Source organism: Gobio gobio (assembly GCF_949357685.1).
Source record: "Gobio gobio genome assembly, chromosome: 6".
NCBI lineage: Eukaryota > Metazoa > Chordata > Actinopteri > Cypriniformes > Gobionidae > Gobio > Gobio gobio.
In genome coordinates this window covers 17,672,428-17,692,415 of record NC_137102.1, presented here as the reverse complement: position 1 = coordinate 17,692,415, position 19,988 = coordinate 17,672,428, and the positions used below count along the sequence as shown (strand labels likewise).

The following is a 19,988-nucleotide window of genomic DNA, read 5'->3' as shown; positions in this document are numbered from 1 at the left end:
TCTGATGATATATATTTTCAAACCGGGCAGATCGCGTCTCCCCGAGGTGGGTGAAAGTGAAATGATAGCCCTTGAATTGATCTGTGTTGGAGAGCGGCAACAAAGTTTGTCGATAGTCCTGCCGTGATACAGAAGCTTGCGGGTTTGATTCCTGTAAAATCAGCGATGCAAACTCGCCTGCCGATCTATCCAGATTGGGCAGTAACCCAGCAAAATAGCGGGTTCAGTTTAAGTATGTTGTCAATAAAATGTGTGTTGAGCATACAAGACCTCATGTGTTGATTTGTTAAAACAATCAGACTGCACTGGAACCTCTAACCTCACAGTCTGGCCGTATGCCGACAGATGAGAATAATGCAGTGTTATGCAATTTACAGTGATGTTTGCAGAAGGACGCGGGATTCCACAAGTGATGCTTAAGAATCCTCCTCGCTGTCTGCCTTGAACGGTGGCGCGTAAGCGCACTAACAACACCATGGCTTCTTCGCACGATTCCAGTAGGGCTGTCGGCTGCGGTTTCTCTCGCGCCCACCTCTGGTTTGGCGGAGTAATTGCAACTTCATTGTTTGAGAGGGGAAATCCGTGCTCTCCTCAGCAAAATGGCAATTCAAGTTTTGCCACAAGGGAAAATGGAGAAAGAGATTTTTCAGAGTAAATTCCTCCTCCTCCTCCTCCTCCTCCAAAAAAAAAAAAAAAAAAAAAAAAAATACCAGACTTGCAGCAGTTGAACAAACACTTTAGAGTGGTTAATGTGTCAAGTTCAAAAATGCTTGCAGTATGTCACCTGTTCTGCCCTCTGCATCCTCGGGATCGGCTTACATCGGTGTGTTTTTGCCCGATGCATCTTGCCACAATCAAACAGGAGCACAGAAAACATTTCTGAGGTCTCCGTTGATGGGATTGCCTATAGATCCTAATGGCACTGCGCATATCTGAAAGATATGCAGAAGCGGTGTTGGTTCTGCTGTGCCATCAGAGCATAATATTGTTCTCCTATTTGGATGACGTGCTCCTGGCTGCAGACAGCAGGGAACACGTAGTGTTGTAAAACACATGCACTTGTTTTTCCATTTTACGAGCTCTGGGATTTTTCAGATAATCTCAAAAGGGGCTGTTATGTCTCGGTCTGTTATATCTTGGTCTGGGGATAGATTCAGAACCGAACAGAGGGCAGAGGACTTTTGCAGTGCTGAGACTGCTGGGGCTCATGACCCCGATAGCAGTAGTACTGCTGGATTCTCCTCTTTGTGTTTGCAGTTCCGGCGCTGGGCGTTCGGTAACTTGCTATATGCCATGTGACATTTAAGCATGGTTCAGTAGCGCTGTTGGGCGTTCAGACCATGGTCCCCTGGGAGTCCTAGATCTGTTAACAGAAGGAATTCCCCTGGGCAGGGTTACGGCATGTTCATTAGTGATGACAAACGTCACAACATGGACGAGAAACTCTGTAAGAGGAGAGTGGTTGACAGCGCTGTAAGAGCTTCACATACATTTATGTGGAATAGTTCTCCTGGTGCTGAAACACTTGACCCAGCAGGGCAAGCATTATTCAGAATGGAAAATAAGACAATGGTCATATATATGTAGGCAAGGAGGTACTCCCTCTCTGCTGCAATTGGCATGGATGCTCTTGATACAAGGCAGACCTGCGGTGGCTTATGCACTCTTGAATAGTGGTGCAGATCGGGTGCAGAAATGTGTATCTTTTTGCATCTGCAGAAAACATGCGCCGCCCGCTGTTTTCTTGATTATGGACTGGAGTGCCCCGTAGGGGGTGGATGTCCCAACACGTATAGCCCAGGATTCTGCTGTATGCAGAAGGGTCCATCACTGATTTTGGTGGCATCTTGCTGGCCAGAGAAAAAGAAATGGTACACAAGCATCATGGCATTGCTGTTAAGGACACACACCATGGTGTCTTCCCCTATGCAGGAGGCAGATTCTGCACCCTCGGCCGGAACTGTGGTCTCTAAGGGTCTACATGTTAAGAGAGGGAGAATCTGACTATAGCTACAAAACAGGGCGCTTGCTTTCTGAAGCACACCGTGTTGTGTTGAAGTAGCGCATGTTTGAAGTTTGGTGCAGGTGAAAATCTGTATCACTGTGTCAGTGCCTGATTGATACTGTTTTCTTCTCCGAAGAAAAGTCACTCCCATTCCATGCTGGAAGTTTATTGGGCGACTGTTTTCGGCTTTCATGAGGGCATTAATGGTGCTGCGCTAAAGCGCGCATTTTTCGGTTCCTTAAGAGGGTCCTGGCATACTACGATTTTTGCTCCGTTTCGGGCACAGTCGAGAGTGTGAGTTTTTCAAAGTATAGCCTACTCCATTGCCCACATCAGTGGAAAGGTGCTTTTGGCGCATGTGCACTATCTAGTGCATTTTTGGTTTTCGAGTGCTTTGGTTTTCAAGTGCTCTCTCTCTCCTCTCCACCTATAGTTGGTGTGTGGTGAGCGCGCTGGTGCCATTGTACTGTGACTGCCCTTGCATCATCCAAGTGGATGCTGAACACTGCTGGTGGTTGAGGAGAGACCCCTGACATGAGTGTAAAGCGCTTTGAGTGTACAGTAGTACATAGGAAACATGCTATATGATTCATGTCACTCGCACATGTGCTGTTTTATGTGCACCGTCCGCGGTCCCAAAAATTGGGCTGCACACGGACAGTGTGCGCGGCCATCTGCGGACTCTCCTAATGGTGATTATTACGTCACACGGACAGTTCACGGACTGTCAGGGAACTCTCGCGTTCCACTCCATCTGTTGAGAGTGTGAGCTGGTCACGGTATACTCCTTTGGCCAGAAAGGCCGGGTATGGTTAATTTCCCGCATCCAGATGCGTCACACACACAGTCGAATGAGCGCGGATGACCAAGTTCAATACATGTGCAGTATAATTGTTGTGACTCTTCTGTCGCTTCTGTTTTTCTTGCACATGCGCTGTTGTATGCGCACCTTCCATGCATTCTCAAAAACAATTGGGCTGCATGCTGACGGAATACTTTGGACTTAAGTGTAGATGGGTTCGGAATGCGTGCTTCTGAGTGAACTTTGTCCGCAAGTGGTCAAGTCACTCATACGCTGTGGCATGCGCACCAAAGGCCCTCCTGTTGACGAGATTTTACGTCACACGAATGGTGCGCAGAACGCAGACATCCAAAGTATACCTGGAGCTTTAAGGTCAGCGTTTTTAGGCTCGTTACAAACTGTAATGGTCATGACCTGATGGTTGATCTGGAGGCTAGGTGTGAACCTCCGTTTAAGCCTTTAGAATCCTTGAATATAAGGATGATTCCTTGTCATGGATACTGGCACCAGCAAAGCATGTTGGTTATCTTCATGCGCTATTGGTGCATCCCCTTTGCAGTTTGCACCCAAGCTGCACTTGGTGGTGTTGCATCCAAATGCGGCGTATATGCCTAAAGTCAGGTTGGGAGTATGCTCTCGTTCGAGCTGTCTGCCCTATGAAATCTCTGACTCAGAGAAAAACAGGATACTTGCTTTGTGCTTTGCGCCATTTGCGATTCGTACGCAGGTGCGTTCGGCAGTTGCAGGCTATGCACTCGCCTGACCAGCCTTTTGTCATGTTTTCCAACTCAGCCAGTGGGAAGCCGCTATCTGAGCGATGTCTTTCACATTGGATTGTACAAGGCTATTTCTATAGCATGGAAGGAGTTGGTTCTGCCTGGTGAGGTGTGTGAGCACTCTACAAGGGCATGGAGATGTCAGGGGCTTGGTTTAATATTCTCGTGGGATGCCAGCTGGGCATCACTGTGCACATTTGTCCGGTGTACCCGCTAGTTGCCACTACGGCAACAGTAACTCAGGCTGTGCAAACCACAGGGGTTTTTATAGGGGCCATGCATCTTTCCCTCGGAAAAGGGTTATGTGGCGGTGCTGGTCTATTACGTTTAGTTCAGCGACTTGGCGGGGCGTGAATATATGTCCCATAGTCATGTGTTGTACCGAGTTGACCGACTGAATGGGAACGTTGAGTTATGCATATAACTACTGTTCCCAGAAGGAGGGAAACGAGGTACAACACCTCTGGGCCCCGCACAGTCGGGGCTCGGTGAAGAGCTGGACTGAACAAGGGAAATGACGCATACGACTGCATTTATATGCTGTGGGTCGTGACCCCGCCCACGTCGTCATGCGTCATTGGCCTTTCAGGCGTGAATAAAGGTGTCTTCAGCAGATGGCGCTAGAGCGCGATATCCCATAGTCATGTGTTGTACCTCGTTTCCCTCCTTCTGGGAACAGTAGTTATATGCATAACTCAACGTTCACTTCTCATCAGTTCTCTCAGCATGTCTCAGTTCAGGGTGAACTGTTGTAGTTACTAGCATATACTTCAGGTTATTAGTTTATTTCTAGTCGGAGGGGCTGTCACTCATGTCAGAAAGTTAGTAACTTTAGTAAATTATGGATCAGCGCTGACTCGAGACGCGAACCGTTTAGAACGATTCAGTCCGATTTGGTGAACTGGTTCGGTTCACTAAAAAGAACCGATTCAAAAGAATGATTCGTTCGCGAACCGGACATCACGGAGACGAAGCGATTGCTAACAAAGTTATTTATAGTAACTACTGAGTTATGAGAGCGCTGTCAGTCAGCGCGAGTTTATTGTGTTTGTATCTGAGAGTTCTGAATAAACACGAGTCCCAGTCACACCGAGTCCTCTTCATCATTATTCTACCAACTTTGTAACACATGCAATGTACCATTACAGCGAGATGAACGAGTTAGTAAGTGTTGAGTATAGCATTATTTCTAGATATGTTCCAATCATATGAATAGCGTCATTGACGCGCATTGAGTAATGTTACACAGCGCAAACAAAGACACAACAGCAGTAATCGAATGTTATCCAGTTTATTGTGGGGAAAGCTGGCTAGCCTAGCCGGATACCCTCACGCTTACCCCCCTTCTGCTTAATCTAACTCCGCGTTTGGTGCCTCCGCTGTGGGCCAGATGCAGTACTGGGGGTCGGGGATGTTGGAGGCCGAGCTTCGGCGTGTGTGAAGTTTATCTCTAAAGATGTGACTGCTGATGTTAAACAGAAAAGACTGTATGCACATTTTAGAACAGATAGACGCGACAAGGACGTACAAAAACACTGACTCACTAAATAGAAAACACGAAAACACTGTTCTGTCGGGAGAGAGAGAAGCCGCTGCGTGTCCACAAATAATAAATAATAAGCTACACATAAGAAATCAATGAACACAGATCAGAAGGAACTGAAGAAAGACTTCTGTTTTCATTTGTACATCCAAACACTGAGAAACTGCCAGTGTTCACTCGTTCACAAATAACGTTAATGATCTCTCTTGCGCTTGCATGGGCGTGCCAGATTCTCTGGGCGGAGGAAAGGGAGGTAACCGTTCCTGCTTGGACGTCAAACCAGGAGACTTCAGGATTGGCTCGTCTGGCCTGTCATTTTCTCAAAGGCAGAGAGAGACAGCCAGAACTCGGGTTTACACCGATCAACATTTCTATCCACTTGGGGACAATATTCAGGCTAGGGGAACTCATATTAATGTTGAAATACCTCATAAAATGAAAATTTCATGCCATGGGACCTTTAAAGCTATAACAGCTTCAACTCTTCTGGGAAGGCTTTCCACAAGGTTTAGGAGTGTGTTTATGGGAATTTTTGGCCGTTCTTCTAGAAGCGCATTTGTGAGGTCAGGCACTGATGTTGGACGAGAAGGTCTGGCTCACAGTCTCCTCTCTAATTCATCACAAAGATGTTCAATCGGGTTGAGGTCAGGACTCTGTGCAGGCCAGTCAAGTTCCTCCACACCAAACTCACTCATCCATGTTTTTATGGTCCTTGCTTTGTGCACTGGTGCACAGTCATGTTGGAACAGGAAGAGGCTATCCCCGAACTGTTCCCACAAAGTTGTCCAAAATGTCTTGGTGTGCTGAAGCATTAAGAGTTCCTTTCACTGGAACTAAGCGGCCAAGCCCAACCCCTGAAAAACAACCCCCAAACCATAATCCCCCCTCCACCAAACTTTACACGTGGCACAATGCAGTCAGGCAAGTATTGTTCTCCTGGTAATCGCCAAACCCAGATTCGATTGCCAGACAGAGAAGCGTCTAGAAGCTCTAGAGTCCAGTGGCGGTGTGCTTTACACCACTGCATCCGACGCTTTGCATTGCACTTGGTGATGTAAGGCTTGGATGCAGCTGCTCGGCCATGGACACCCGTTCCATGAAGCTCTCAACGCACTGTAAGGCCACACAAAGTTTGGAGGTCTGTAGCTATTGACTCTGCAGAAGGTATGCATGCACTGACCCCGCTTTGTGATTTTACGTGGCCTACCACTTCCTGGCTGAGTTGCTGTTATTCCCAATTGCTTCCACTTTGTTATAGTACAACTAACAGTTGACCATGGAATATTTAGTAGTGAGAATTTCATGAATGGACTTATTGGACAGGTGGCAACCCATCACAGATTTGGAGGGATGTCCCAATACATTTGGCAATGTAGTGTATTTATAACTTTCTACACACTCCACCTTCTCGCCCTTAATGAGCGTAAACTGGGAAGAATGAGCATCTGTTCTGAAATCAATAATCATGTCTTTTGTCTTAGATATATTAAGCTGCAAACAGGCATCGCACCATTTTACAAAATCATCAGCAACTGGGCCATGGCATGTTTTTTATTGTTTTCCAGAAGACTCACAATGACTGTGTCATCAGCAAATTTTTAAAAGTACCTGTTATTATGTTTACTAGTACAGTAATTTGTATAAAAAATATATAATAAAGGAAGGAGATAAAACACAGCCTTGGGGAGAACCTGTAGAACCGGGAGCTGAAAGACTAACATTTACTCTCACTCTCTGAGTTCTTTCAGTTATGAAGTCTAAAACCCAACCAACTAAATTAAGATCAAGACCACATTTGGTAATTAACTTATCTGCTAAAATATGGGGTTGTAAGGAATTAAGATGAAAAATCTTTAAATAAAAGCTAAATCCGTGTCTTGCAAATGCTTCAGTACCATATTCAATAAAGTTGCTGTTCTATAAACAAACTGGAGAAGGTCAATGAACAATTCATCTTTTACTAGTTTCTCAAAGCATTTCATAATAAGAGATGTTAATACTATTGGCCTGAAATCATTTAATGTTACAACATGTGTAGTCTTCGCACTGGAACCACAGAGGATTGTTTCCACAGTGTAGAGACTCTGGAGGGCAAGTGATCTCTGAAAGGTATTACAAAAGACTGGGGCCAATTGCTCAGCACAGACCTTAAGTGCCCTCCGATGTTATCTGGACCAAGACTTTTTCTCATATTACAGCCCTTAAAAGTCTTTATTACAGCGGATTCATCGAAAAAGTTATAAGCACAACCATAACTCATTATTTATTTCTGAAACTATTTATTACTGAATCAAATTCAGGTGCATCAAATCACAAGTAGAACCTATTTAACTCCTCTACCAGTTGACTATTGGAGATAATTCAACTTTTAAATATATGAACATAGAAAACAGTTAATTTAAATTGTAATCATATTTCACAATATTACAGTTTTACTGTTTTTTTTTAAATCATATAAATGCAGTATTGGTGAGCAGTAGAGACTTTTTGAAAACATAAAATCTTACTGACCCCAAATGTTTGAATGATAGTGTAAAAATCATCAGAAATTCATGTAAAATATTCAGTTACACTCTTCTCTTAAATTGTTCTGCTGATATTATAATTCTAATGAAACTTGTGTATATTAAATTAGAAAATATTAGAAAATAGAAGCATTTTCACTATTGGACTTAGTTTTGGATGCGATTTTTATGTGGTTATTATTAGGGCTGAACGATTAATTGCATTTGCGATAATATCGCAATATGATAAAACACGATTTCCTAACCGCAAAGGCTGCGATTACAGTCTGGTCACGTGACACGCGAGAGTAAAGTCTGCAGAAGAAGCAACTTGGCACGTTACACATGCCTGGCCTAAAAACTGTTTGTGTTTGATCGATCTAATATTGTGTTGTTCATACTATAGGCTACAATAGAGGTGGGAGAAAAGATTCTTCTCCAATGATTCTGGATCGATTCTGAGCTTAGATTTTAACTGCAGGTGCGTGGTGGCGCTGCGTGTGTTTTTAGAAACATCCGTATTCTGATTGCTTCCATGATCTCTCTCTTTCACACATACACACACACAATCACACACGAACCATAAAATAATATTTCATAACGTCCGGAACGGTTGACGGTGCGAATCGCAATGACATTCGCAGGCTTCTTTGCACAGAATTGGCGCTGTGAGAAACTTCCTTGATGTCACGCTTACAGTGTGTGTTCTCGCCCGCCGGTATTTTCCTTACAAACGCTCAACGAAGGCTTCATTCATGTCGTTAGGAATGCAGTGTGCTTGTATATTAAAAAATAAGTAACTCACTAACAGAAGGTTTTCCATTTCAAATGCTCACGCGGTGCTTTGTGAAGAGTGCTCGTGAGCACGCGTCTGTGTGCGTCTCAAAACGCTTTTATGACGCAAAATTAATGTAAACACCGTCAGTAATGTCTTAATGAATTTTAAAGACAGGGCAAAAACATCTTATATTTCAAAAGAGATCTGTGCATTAGTGTGAATGCAGGTCTCCCACTGTATATGATGATGTCATGATTAATAATCAAACAACAGTAAAGCTGAGAAAGAGAAAAATCACTCACAGTTCAGACACTCTTAAATACTGAAAGCACTCTTTGTTCATTGCTTGTAATATGTGTTTTTGTTCCTCTTTATGATTTACTAGCTTATGTTTTGCAGCTATATTAGTTTATATATTTAAAATTATTAACATGCAATTGTTTTAATTAAAATGTTATAATGTCCTAGTTATTTTAAAAAGCTTATAATTACATATATCATAATAAAAAAACATTTTAAGTTTTTAATAAATTAATAAGATTAATTAATAAGGAAAAAGTTCAAGAATTGTTTTGGAATCGGATCGTGACTCCCAGAATCGGAATCGGATCGTGAGGTACCAATTAAAGATTTCCACCATTACTATACAATGATGTATTGTTGAATAATACAGAAGATAAAGAGTTTAAAAAATAATCGCATATTAAATCGCAATCGCAATATTGGTTAAAAAAATCGCAATTAGATTTTTTTCCAAAATCGTTCAGCCCTAGTTATTATCCTGCCTACTTTTAACTTTTGGTCAGTATTTTAATACAGACTTGATCCCTATTTTGTGATTAATATTTGACAGCATATGTGGAGCCTATATTTAGCTTTTCTGGTTAATAAATTATTCCTTGCTGTCCAACAACCCTAAAAAATGTGTTTATATTGATCATATCATTTATATTTGTTTGTCATTTTCATTAATGGAAGTAGTTCAATATGTACAAATGCAAAAAAGAAAAAAAAATAGAAAACGCGCCATTATTTTTGTTCATTGGGTCATCAAGGCTGGATGTGGAAAGCAAACTATGTTGAAAATAAGGGCCTTCCCCTTTAAGTAATTCCTGACTTACTAATTTAACTAAAAGTTTGACATTCTGCATAACTGTTCTTGTAAAGGGTGCACTGTGGTTTCCTCTGCTCCTAAAGCAGCCTCTACTGTCGGACAGCCCGCTAAAGACGTTCTGCTGGAGCGACAGAAGGAGTACAGGATGGCAGCTCTCAAGGCCAAACAAGCAGGAGAGATTGACCAAGCCAAAATGCATATAAAGGCCAGTAAGGTAAGATGTGGTTTCTATTCAAATGTATACAGCTATGTATTTCTAGGTCTGTTCTGTTAATCTCAAATAGTGGCATATTAGTCAAAAGTCTGCCTCCCCTCTCAGGGCTTGTTTTGGGAGTTTTCTTGTATTTGAGTTAATTGTACAGTGTTGGAATTAGTTAATTAGTTTTATACAGTTGATTTTATGAAGAGATTTGTAAATGTAGTTGTTTTCTTTATGTAAACTCTTTTGGTTTCATGTTTTGCCTACGCCTGTAACAGACATGGCTTTATACATATATCACACCCTTTTTCAGTTTTTTTCTGTTTGCCTTCTGCTCTAATATGGAAATTTAGTTTTAAACTTTCCAAAGACTGTATCTCAAAGACGTTACTGTTGTCTAGCACTGTTTCAGTTAGTTTTGCATTTTTCAGCTATGTTGTCATGCAAGTTTGGATATTCCTCTTAACCAAGTATCTTGTTCCCGTAAACCACGATTTCTAATAACTAACTTTTAACAAAAATGTGCTAAGTTATTTGGGGTATTCAAGACTTGTAGGAAGTAGACAAAGAGAAGCACTATGCTGTTTTCTTGTTTGGCTCAGGGATTCGATGCAGCAATTGAGGCTTTGGAGAAAGGCCAGCCGGTGGATGTGAGTTCCCTTCCGCCCCCTCTGTCTCAAGGTTAGAACTGAATTGTCATCAATAAAGAGATAGATACTACATAAACCATGATGTGTTACATATATGTTATATATTTCCAAGGCTTGTAGCATTAAAGAGTAAAAGCTTAATTCTTTTCCACAGCATCCACTCAACCCACACCTCAGACAGATGTTAAAGTCTCACCTTCAGCTTCTGGTTAGTACACCCCCTCTCATGTCAAGTACTTGCATGTGTTTTTGGCTACATTCATACAGTCAGTTTTTCCAAGTGACAACCGCATTTACTTACAGGTGAGTCTGGTAATGTCCCGTTCACAAATCAACTTAAGGCCGGGACATACCAAGTCGACCGACGGTCGGCGGGCCATGTTTGGCCGGTTTTTGAGAGTCGGTCGTCTTAGTTTTTTTTGGTGTGTTCCACACTGTTGTCTCTGGTCAGAAGCCGTTGGGTTTTTTGTGGGACGATTCAGCAATGTTGAATCGGCGTTGGGGCGTCGGTGAGAGAGAGAGAACTGATTGGCTGTTCAGTTTAGCAAACGAGTCAGTGCACGATAATAAAAGCGAAAGTGATGAAAGTCAAGGTGGTAAAGATGGAATGCTGTTAGAATTTTAGGGTGTTTTTGCACTTGGTCCTTTTCAGGGGTCTGAGCGCGGTTCGCATGATTTTTGGCCCATATGTGAACACTCCAAACGATCTCAGACCCCTTTAAATAGAACCGAACCGAGACCATCTCAGGAGGTGGTCTGGGTACAGTTTGCTTTCATCTTGTGGTACAGTTTGCTAAAAACACGCAATCTGAACACAAACCGCTCTGGGCTCACTTGATTTTTCTGTTCGCAAACTCCAATGTAGTTTGGTCATCAGATGCCTCCGTAATCGGTTGTTCATCATGGCTGCTTCTTCTGGCAGATCTCTACAAATTATTCGTTCACAACTTACACGTGTTTATTGCAATTTCAACCGCTTCCGAACTGTGTAAGAGAGACGCGGCTGCGTGCCTTGCCAGTTTAAAATGGTGTTACGAGCACATACACCTAAAGCGCATCCACAGAAGCCAGCCGTCACAGCACGTGTACTAAACAGAATCTTTAGCGTCTTATTGCATTTATTTTAAAGTGTCAAAAACACACAAGTTTCACATAAACAGGTGGTTTTGTCTTAAGTAAATGTAAGCATCTGCATTACTAGCCTAATATAAGAATTAGTGTAGTATGTCCTACAGTGAAGAATATGCAGTTTTATTTTTTCATGTGATTGTTCCATTTCTTACTGGAATGCTGCTTTTATGCTTTACCTGGAAAATGTAAAGCAGTTTATTTACTTTGCATCTTTCTTTTAATATTTGATTGTATTGTTTATTTTTTGTATGCCGACGTTATCATTGCCTTCTGCAATAAAAACATGATTCAAGGAAAAAATTTATTTACAAAGGTGGATGTGTGACATAGCTAGTGCAAGAATATGTAGTATTGCAAAAAATATATATCTTTGTGTAAAAAGATAAACAACTTTTCTAGCAATATCATTTATACAAACAAATACCTTGGTTACTGAGGCACAAACAATGCAAGTGAATGTGATCAAATGTTGAAGGCCATAGGGTCAGCCATCAAACACTGAACTGGACTAGGTCTAAAAAGCAACAGTATGAACACAAAGGGGTCTGAGACCACATTCCTCCTAAAGTGGACCAAAAAGGATCCGAGTCCTCTTTTAGGGACAGGGATAGTGTGAACATGAAGATAACTGGGTCCTTTTTCACTTGGTTCACCTCTTGGTCCACTTAAAGGAGTCTGAGTTCAGTTCTTTTTAAAGAGGTCCCAAGTGTGAAAACCCCCTTACGTCGTCTTACTTAAGCATTCGAATGCACAAATATTTTTATAACAACATGAGCCAATTGGAATGAAGAAAGGGATCAGCGTAATTGATATTCAAAATGATAAGCAAGCGCTGCTTTGTTTTTCGGTTTGTATATCTGCAGCCCCAGTTTCAGTTTCCCTTTGCCTGAAAAGAAAAGTCACTTGTCAAATGTCCAATCGAGCCGCAAGTTCATTCGTCAAATCTTTATTAACCAACAGCATCGTTTATATCTGGGTGGAGGGCGGAGCATTTGAGTCACACATAGAACACAAAACTGACAAAAGCTGCTGTGACTGGATCTAAAACCTCATATCTCTAGTAACCAAAACCACACATGAAAACCCATAACACATGATAGACACACGTTTGTGCAGCGCAGAGCGGCTCTCTCTCGCACTGTATGACGTGACAGTCCGGTTCTGTTCACACAGCGCAAGTTTTCCGAGAAAGCAGTTGTGAATTTACGGGTGTGAGTTCTGTTATAGAATGCGGTTGTCACTCCTGTAAATAACTGAAATGTGTGTGAACTTATTAAGGACTGAAATACAGGACTGACTGTATTCTGCTGCTATGTGAACATGTCCTTTTAGTAGTCTTTTTATGGTCAAACCTGAATTACTGTATTTGTTGTCTCCTAGTCTTAATTTTGAGTTTTTGTTATACTAGCAGACAGCGTTTCTGGCCCGGCTCAGCCCAAGACTGTTCTTGAAGCTCTGGAACAGAGGATGGCCAAGTACAAAGAGGCCTTCACACAAGCTAAGGCCAGCGGGGACGAGCGCAAAGCCCGCATGCATGACCGCATTGCTAAAGTTAGTAAACCTGTAAACCTCAAATAATGGTACATAGTCACAACTTCATGTCATCGAACTTTCAGTTTCTCTTGCATTGTTTCCTTGAGTTTATCTGATTGTGGAAATCCATTCAAGTTGATGTTAACATACCACACCACATTGCACACATAGCGAGGTGTTTGTGCAGACTTGTTGATTTCAGATTATGGTCTTGTTTCTGTGGCCCACAGCAATACCAGGCTGCCATACGTGCCCATAAAGCAGGTCGACCTGTCAATTATGATGAACTTCCTGCCCCTCCAGGTTAGTTCTTTTGTAGTGAAAAAGACCTTAGATATTTTAGACATTTTGCATACATAGTTTTGTGTATATGCACACTACCATTCAAAAGTTTGGGGTCAGAAGGAATAGTGTTTTGAAAGTCAATTAAAAATAACTTTTTTTCTATTTTGATGCATTTTAAAATGTAATTTATTCCATCCAGTCATCATTTTTTTGGTGAATATAAAGCATTTATTTGAAGTGGAAATTATTTGTAGCATTAATTTATAAATGTCTTTACTGTCACTTTTGAAAATAAAAGTATTTGTTTCTTTAAAAATAAAAACACAAAAAAAATCTTACTGACCCCAAATTTTCTTAAATGATATTCATGCTTTAAGAAAACAAGGAAATATATTAAATTAAAGTGTTCCCTATAGGCTTTCCTCCAATCCCAGGCCAGAAGGCCGCTTCTCCCGAGCAGGGATTGGCTGCTGTCTTGGAAACGGCCAATAAGCTGACGTCTAATGAAGCTGAAGCTGATGATAGTGAAGAGGAAGATGAGGGGGGGAAGGTACTTTCTTAAATTCTGTAGCATTTCTTAAATTTTTATAAGTTCCTTTTATTAAAGAAGTCTCCATATTGTTATTTGATTTTTAGGTTAAGGCTCCAAAAATAGTAGACCAAAAGAAGCCCACTCTTGCAGTACAGCCCACAGTACAGGAGCCCAAGAGGACTCCTTCACCTTCACCTTCCCCAGACAGAACATCCAAAAGAGGAAGTCTGCCCGACACTGGTAGAGTTGTGATTTAAGATGGCCTGTTAATTGCAATGTTATTGGGTTTGTAATAGATTTATGTAAGAAGTGCACACAAAATGCCTGTCAATCAGATTTGATTACGATTCAGAGGGTTTCAGGATTCAGAGATTCAGATTTATTAATAGTAATTACTATATTACTAATCACAATATAGTTATTTTTGTTATTTTATCTTTGTTATTAAAAAGAACAAATGCATACAAAAAGCAGCAGAACAAATACAATATAATAAAGAAACATTAAATTAACAGTGCTTTACTTTTTTTTTCATTTCACATTTGTTTAACAGAAGCATTCAGGTAAGAAATAATACAGAAATTTAGTAAATAATCAATGTATAGTCTTAATAATTTAACAAATTATTGTTAAAGCTAAAAAAGTGATTTAAGAGCAGTGACAAATTTAATTAACATTAATGATAGGCAGCAGCAGGTTTATTGTATTAAGGCCTAATTCACAGATCTAATATAATGTTACACATCAGACCCCCCCCCCCCCCAACTGTTTTTGTTCACTTAAGATATAACCAACAATGTTTACGTAAATACTCACCAAGACAAAATACTCACTCATATTTTGAAATCATTTTGTGTGTATCTGACCATTAAAGCAGGGCTCGACATTAAGCCTGTTGATGTGCTTCTAGCCTGTTCAAGTAAATCTGTCATTGACTTGTACAAGTAAAAATTTTGCTTGGCTGGCAGTGTTCAATCAGCTTTGACATATTTAAATCTTTGTTATATTTTGTTATATTTTTGTTATATTTTTATATTTACCTCACACGCACACACACACACACACACACACACACACACACACACACACACACACACACACACACACACACTGAAACTTGCAGTGTTTTTCAGCCTTTGCCAGGAACTTGAAGGTCTTAACGGCAACCTGTCAAAATAAAAGTTCAGTTTAACAAAGTAATTATGACAGGATTAATGTTGTAGCCTACAGTAGAATTTAGCTACGTCTCAATGTAATAATAATATATGCATTTAATTTATACATTGAAGAATATACAGTGTAATTTAACATTAAACCTACTTAAAAAGCACTTTTTATTTCATATGTATCTTGTTCTGTTGTATTTATGTTGGCCTGCTGAATGTTAAATGGATCCAGTCTATGTTCATTAAAAATTATTTGATAATGCAGCAATAAACTAGCTAGTTGGCTATAAGTTAACATATGTTTTTTTTTTACTTTGCTGATTTAAAACATGATCAAAACACTCTATTTTAAATTTCAAATAAGAGGGCAAGTGACAAATATCGGTATTGAAATCGGCCAATAATTGTTTGATAAACCCTGTACCGGAATCGGCCCCAAAAAATCGGTGCATCCCTAGAACTGTCATATGAAATCAGTGTCTCATTTTCAATCATGATGGTATTCAGGGAAACGGCACTCTTGCTTGTGTGATGTTGCTTAACTGTATTATATGTTATAAATATAAAAACTCAACGTTTAGAATTTGAACCGTGTTAACTGAGTTAATCTGTGTGAGCTGTGCTAGTTTGTTTTCGATTTCTCCTCGAGAGACTGCGTAAGCGTCAACAACAAACCTTGTTACAGTATATATTCATATTATTATCCACCATCGATCGCCGCTTACACTAAATGAATGCAGAATCATTCTTGCATTTTGGTGACTCTCTAGTTATTATTTGTTATTGACGTTTTAATCAGGCTATTTGTCCGGTCGGGCAAGTAAAATTCTCTTTCACTTGTCCCTTAAAAAAAAATCCACTTGTCCCGGACAAGCGTTAATGTCGAACCCTGGTTAAAGGACAATACGCCTGTAAAGAAAACTGAATTCAGGATCGCATGCGGTCTGAGAGGCGTCTTTCTCTTTGGGTGTGTGTCAGTCAGCGCAAGTAACGCATTGAGATCTTTTTCGTGGCTTATTGCGCTTAATAACTCTGTTCTACATCAAGCACGGCCTGTACTTTATTTTCTCATTCATGCATGCAATGCTTCGTAAAATATATATACAGCACTACAAACGGGTTTAAATCTGGTTGTTGTCTTTTCAGCTCAGCAACAGCTGGAGTTCCTGGAGGGCCTCAGAAAGCAGTACATGAAAGCAGCGCTGCAGGCAAAGCAGAAAAATGACCTGGAGCAGGCCAAGACCCTCTTGCGCACAGCAAAAGGTTTGGACCCCATGATAGAAGCTGCCCGCAGCGGCAAAACTGTGGACGCAAGCAAGGTAAACACACGGTGTCCCTGTTTTTATAGCAACTTCTTTAAAGTGCCCTTAGCATGCTATTTTAGGGTCTCCTACAATGTTACATGCATCCGAGGTCAAAACAACACTTTTTTTCCCCCCTCAAATCTGTAACTTTAAAAAATATATATTTTCTCATAATATTGCAGCATCACCTCTTTTTTCACAGTGTCTGAAATGGTTTGATAAAGAATTCTCCCTAAATCCCTGCTTTCCGAGAGTCTACTCTGCTCTGATCGGTCCGATGACCCAGTCGGTTGTGATTGGTCTACTGCTTACAGTGCTTGTCAGACACCAAACAGCTATTAACATTTAATTTCAGCTCCAGATCTTCCTCAGCACACAGTGAACAGCAACAATGGCTTAAGTTTTACCGTGTCAGTTCGAGTCCTCATCCTGTGGAAGTGGATTTGCTTTTGTGTCTTCTCGACAACACAATCAAACTCTTCCAGGGGGGTATTTTAGAAAGGTTAACTTACCGTCACATCTACCTTGAACTCTCGGTTGATTAACCCAAACCTTGCTTACTCGATTCCATACGCTCGATTCTATATGCTGATTCCAAAAACGAGTCTGGGAGTAAGTTTAGACATGTTAACCGTGAACACACAAGACATTCTCAACTGAGCGACGAATCGATGATTCACCATGGAAACCGACTCAAAGAAAAAGTGCGGCATTCTACTTCCTCTTCTTCTTTTGTTTAATGGCACTTTACATAACCTACTTAGAGCACATGGCCACCTATTTGGTGGTTATGCAATAATTTTTTTCAATGTTTTCGTTTAATAAGTAATCTTTATTCACTGAGAATAAGGATTATATTGTTTATTTGATGCTAATTAATTGAATGCAGATCCATGTGTGAGATGACAATAAATCAATAATAAATATATTTGAATTGAATTAACATTTTTTTTATTCTAATTCTTTAGAATTAACATATTGTATATTATATAACTGAAACAAATTTTAACAAATAGTATATTAATAACTATATTAATTATATAAAATACATCTGAATATCTCTTAAGCAAACTAACCCTGGAACATAACCTGCTCTGGAACATAACCTGCTTTCTGGAATACCCCCCCCCCAGGCCTCAAGCTACAACTACAGCATTTGAGGGCGGGTTGAAGTAAACGTTTGCAGGAAGCCAATGAAAACCATTATGCAAATTTGTTACAAACCTACATAGGTTCATGCAAGAAGTGAGACTGGATTTACTGATGATTTGTTTTAGGCAGTTCAGAATCGGTTGTTTCTTTTGAGAGACCGTAAACTTTGCAGACCTTTTACATTCACAAACAGCTAAATTACACATTGCATGAAAGGTCATCTCTGAAAAAGCATAATGGGGCACTTTAACAAATCCATAATACAGTAATGAGTAATAACTCCGCCTTTATGCTTCAGGTGCCTTCACCGCCTGGAGATGAGGACGAGGACTTCATTCTAGTCCATCACAGTGATGTTCAGATCTCTGAGAAGGCTGAGGAGGTCTACACTCAACTCACCAAACTGCTCAAAGAGCAACACGAGGTAACAGGAAGGTGGTGAAATTGTGAAGTAACAGAGAGAATGGATCTGTGCCAAAGCCTAGTGAGCTGTCTTGCTGTCTATTGCCTACATAGGCAGCTAAAAATAGTCAATATATATATTCAGTTTAAGTATATTCATAGTAAATTTTGCACAAGAAGCGCATCACAAGAAGCGCATGCTACTCTGTTGATTTTAGCAGAGTTTGACGTTAGCATGTTCTAAGCTAACAGCGATACTCAAATAAGCAGAAAAATACATATTGGGTGAAATAGTATTTTTTTATTCCGTATAAAAAAAGTATGTTTATAATCAATATCTTGCTTTGTCTGCGATCTTTGATTAATTTTGCTTAGCTTGTAAAAGCTCATTTAGCTTGAATGTAGCTTGTAAGTGCATTCTGGGATAGCATTTCAATTGGGAGCACACCTGTGATTCCCTTAAAATGCTGTCTGAGTAGGTAGCTCACTATGTTTTAGGACAGAACCTTGAAGAGGATGTGGAAAATGTGAGTAGGAAATGTTTCCTTTCTTCTTCAGAAATGTGCGACATACTCCAAGCAGTTCACACACATGGGCAATGTTGCAGAAACAACCAAGTATGTATCGCATTAATGCCCCATTTCAGTAAAATCAAATTCAAGCGATTTCAACAGGCACGTCATTTATTCTAATTTTCCCTCTTTTAGATTTGAGAAGATGGCTGAACAGTGTAAAAAGAGCCTGGAGATTCTTAAACTGGCACAGAACAGGGGGCTTCAGCCTCCTAAACATCACTTTGAGGAGAGAACATATCGCACTGTCAGGTCTGACACTCTTTCTGCAGGTCTCACATTAATAAAAAAATCTAAATAAAAAGCCCAATACAGTTTCCTGGTCTGAGGATCTTCTACAGGAAGCACCATCCTAACTTCTGTTCAACACCACCATCAGGGGAAATGTATGAAGTTTCATCAAAAATCATTTGTTTTCTTTCTCTTTTTTTTCTTCTAGGATCTTTCCAGAGCTCAGTAGCACAGACATGGTTGTGGCCATTGTTAGAGGGATGAACCTTCCTGCTCCCTCTGGTAAGCTTCAAACATCTGGTCTTGAATTAACCAAATGTAATTTTAAACAAAACAAAACAAATGTATATTTATGCACTATGCAGTCACTTTTATCCTAAGTGACTTTTTTAGGACGAGTGTCTCGTCAACTTTGGGGTTGAGTAACAGGAACTTAAATAAAATGTAAACAAAATTATGCAATTTTTAATAACCTCATATTTGTAAGGAAGTATCTTGTTTTCACAGTCTTCCCCTCTGCTTCTTTTGAAAGGTGTTGCAACAAATGACTTGGATGCCTATGTTAAGTTTGATTTCCCGTACCCCAGTACAGTGAGTACTAGTTCTTGAGCTGTATAGGCTTCATTTAACCCAGTCATCCATATCATTTTTAATTATGACCGTCTCTGTTCACGTCAGGATCAACCTCAGAAACATAAAACCTCAGTCATCAAAAATACCAACAACCCAGGTAAAAATGTTTAGCTATTCATTTCTGTATCATTGAATAATTGGTATTATACAGTACTGTTTGGGGTCATTTTTTGATATACTGGTAATTATTTTATGCTCACCAAGGCTGCATTAATTTAATCAGAAATACAAAATAAATTGCATTAAAAAATGTCAATGTTTATGTAATTTTATGTAAAAGTATAATCCATTTCTGTGATCCTTTAACAGCTGTTTTATTATTATTATTATTTTTTTTTTTTAGGATTCTTTGAATATAAAGTTCAAAAGAACAGCATTTTTTTATTAATATAACTTTTTTGTAATATCTATTATCTATTTCTTTTTTGATCAATTTAATGTGCCTTTGCTAAATAAAAGTAATAGTTTCAACATTGATAATAATAAGAAATTATCTTAGAATGATTTCTGAAGGATCATGTGACACTGAAGACTGGAGTAATGATGCCATCACAGAAATAAATAGCATTTTAAAATTGTATTGCAACAGAAACCAGTTGATTTAAATTGTAAATATATTTTATAGTATTAGTAGCCTTGGTGAAATTAAGAGACTACTTTCAAAAACATTAAAAAA

General features: G+C 39.9%; 2 protein-coding genes across 4 annotated transcripts in view; one reads left to right on the top strand and one right to left on the bottom strand.

Moving 5' to 3' along the window:
- The window catches only part of LOC307127360 (uncharacterized protein), an 866,317-nt gene that overhangs the window by 777,564 nt on the left and 68,765 nt on the right, over nucleotides 1–19,988 (bottom strand). The window lies entirely within an intron of this gene.
- Nucleotides 1–19,988, top strand: part of cc2d1b (coiled-coil and C2 domain containing 1B) — a 33,936-nt gene that overhangs the window by 8,611 nt on the left and 5,337 nt on the right. The window contains exons 9-22 of one of the 3 annotated variants that reach the window (XM_079818498.1): nucleotides 9,606–9,736; nucleotides 10,324–10,402; nucleotides 10,526–10,579; nucleotides 12,914–13,053; nucleotides 13,266–13,338; nucleotides 13,737–13,870; nucleotides 13,957–14,092; nucleotides 16,165–16,337; nucleotides 17,773–17,898; nucleotides 18,435–18,493; nucleotides 18,584–18,700; nucleotides 18,888–18,961; nucleotides 19,212–19,270; nucleotides 19,358–19,409. In XM_079818498.1, the coding sequence (XP_079674624.1) occupies nucleotides 9,606–9,736; nucleotides 10,324–10,402; nucleotides 10,526–10,579; nucleotides 12,914–13,053; nucleotides 13,266–13,338; nucleotides 13,737–13,870; nucleotides 13,957–14,092; nucleotides 16,165–16,337; nucleotides 17,773–17,898; nucleotides 18,435–18,493; nucleotides 18,584–18,700; nucleotides 18,888–18,961; nucleotides 19,212–19,270; nucleotides 19,358–19,409 (1,407 nt within the window). Of the gene's footprint in view, nucleotides 1–9,575; nucleotides 9,737–10,323; nucleotides 10,403–10,525; nucleotides 10,580–12,910; nucleotides 13,054–13,265; nucleotides 13,339–13,736; nucleotides 13,871–13,956; nucleotides 14,093–16,164; nucleotides 16,338–17,772; nucleotides 17,899–18,434; nucleotides 18,494–18,583; nucleotides 18,701–18,887; nucleotides 18,962–19,211; nucleotides 19,271–19,357; nucleotides 19,410–19,988 lie in introns of all 3 variants that reach the window. The other 2 variants (XM_079818497.1, XM_079818496.1) reach the window with 2 other exon arrangements.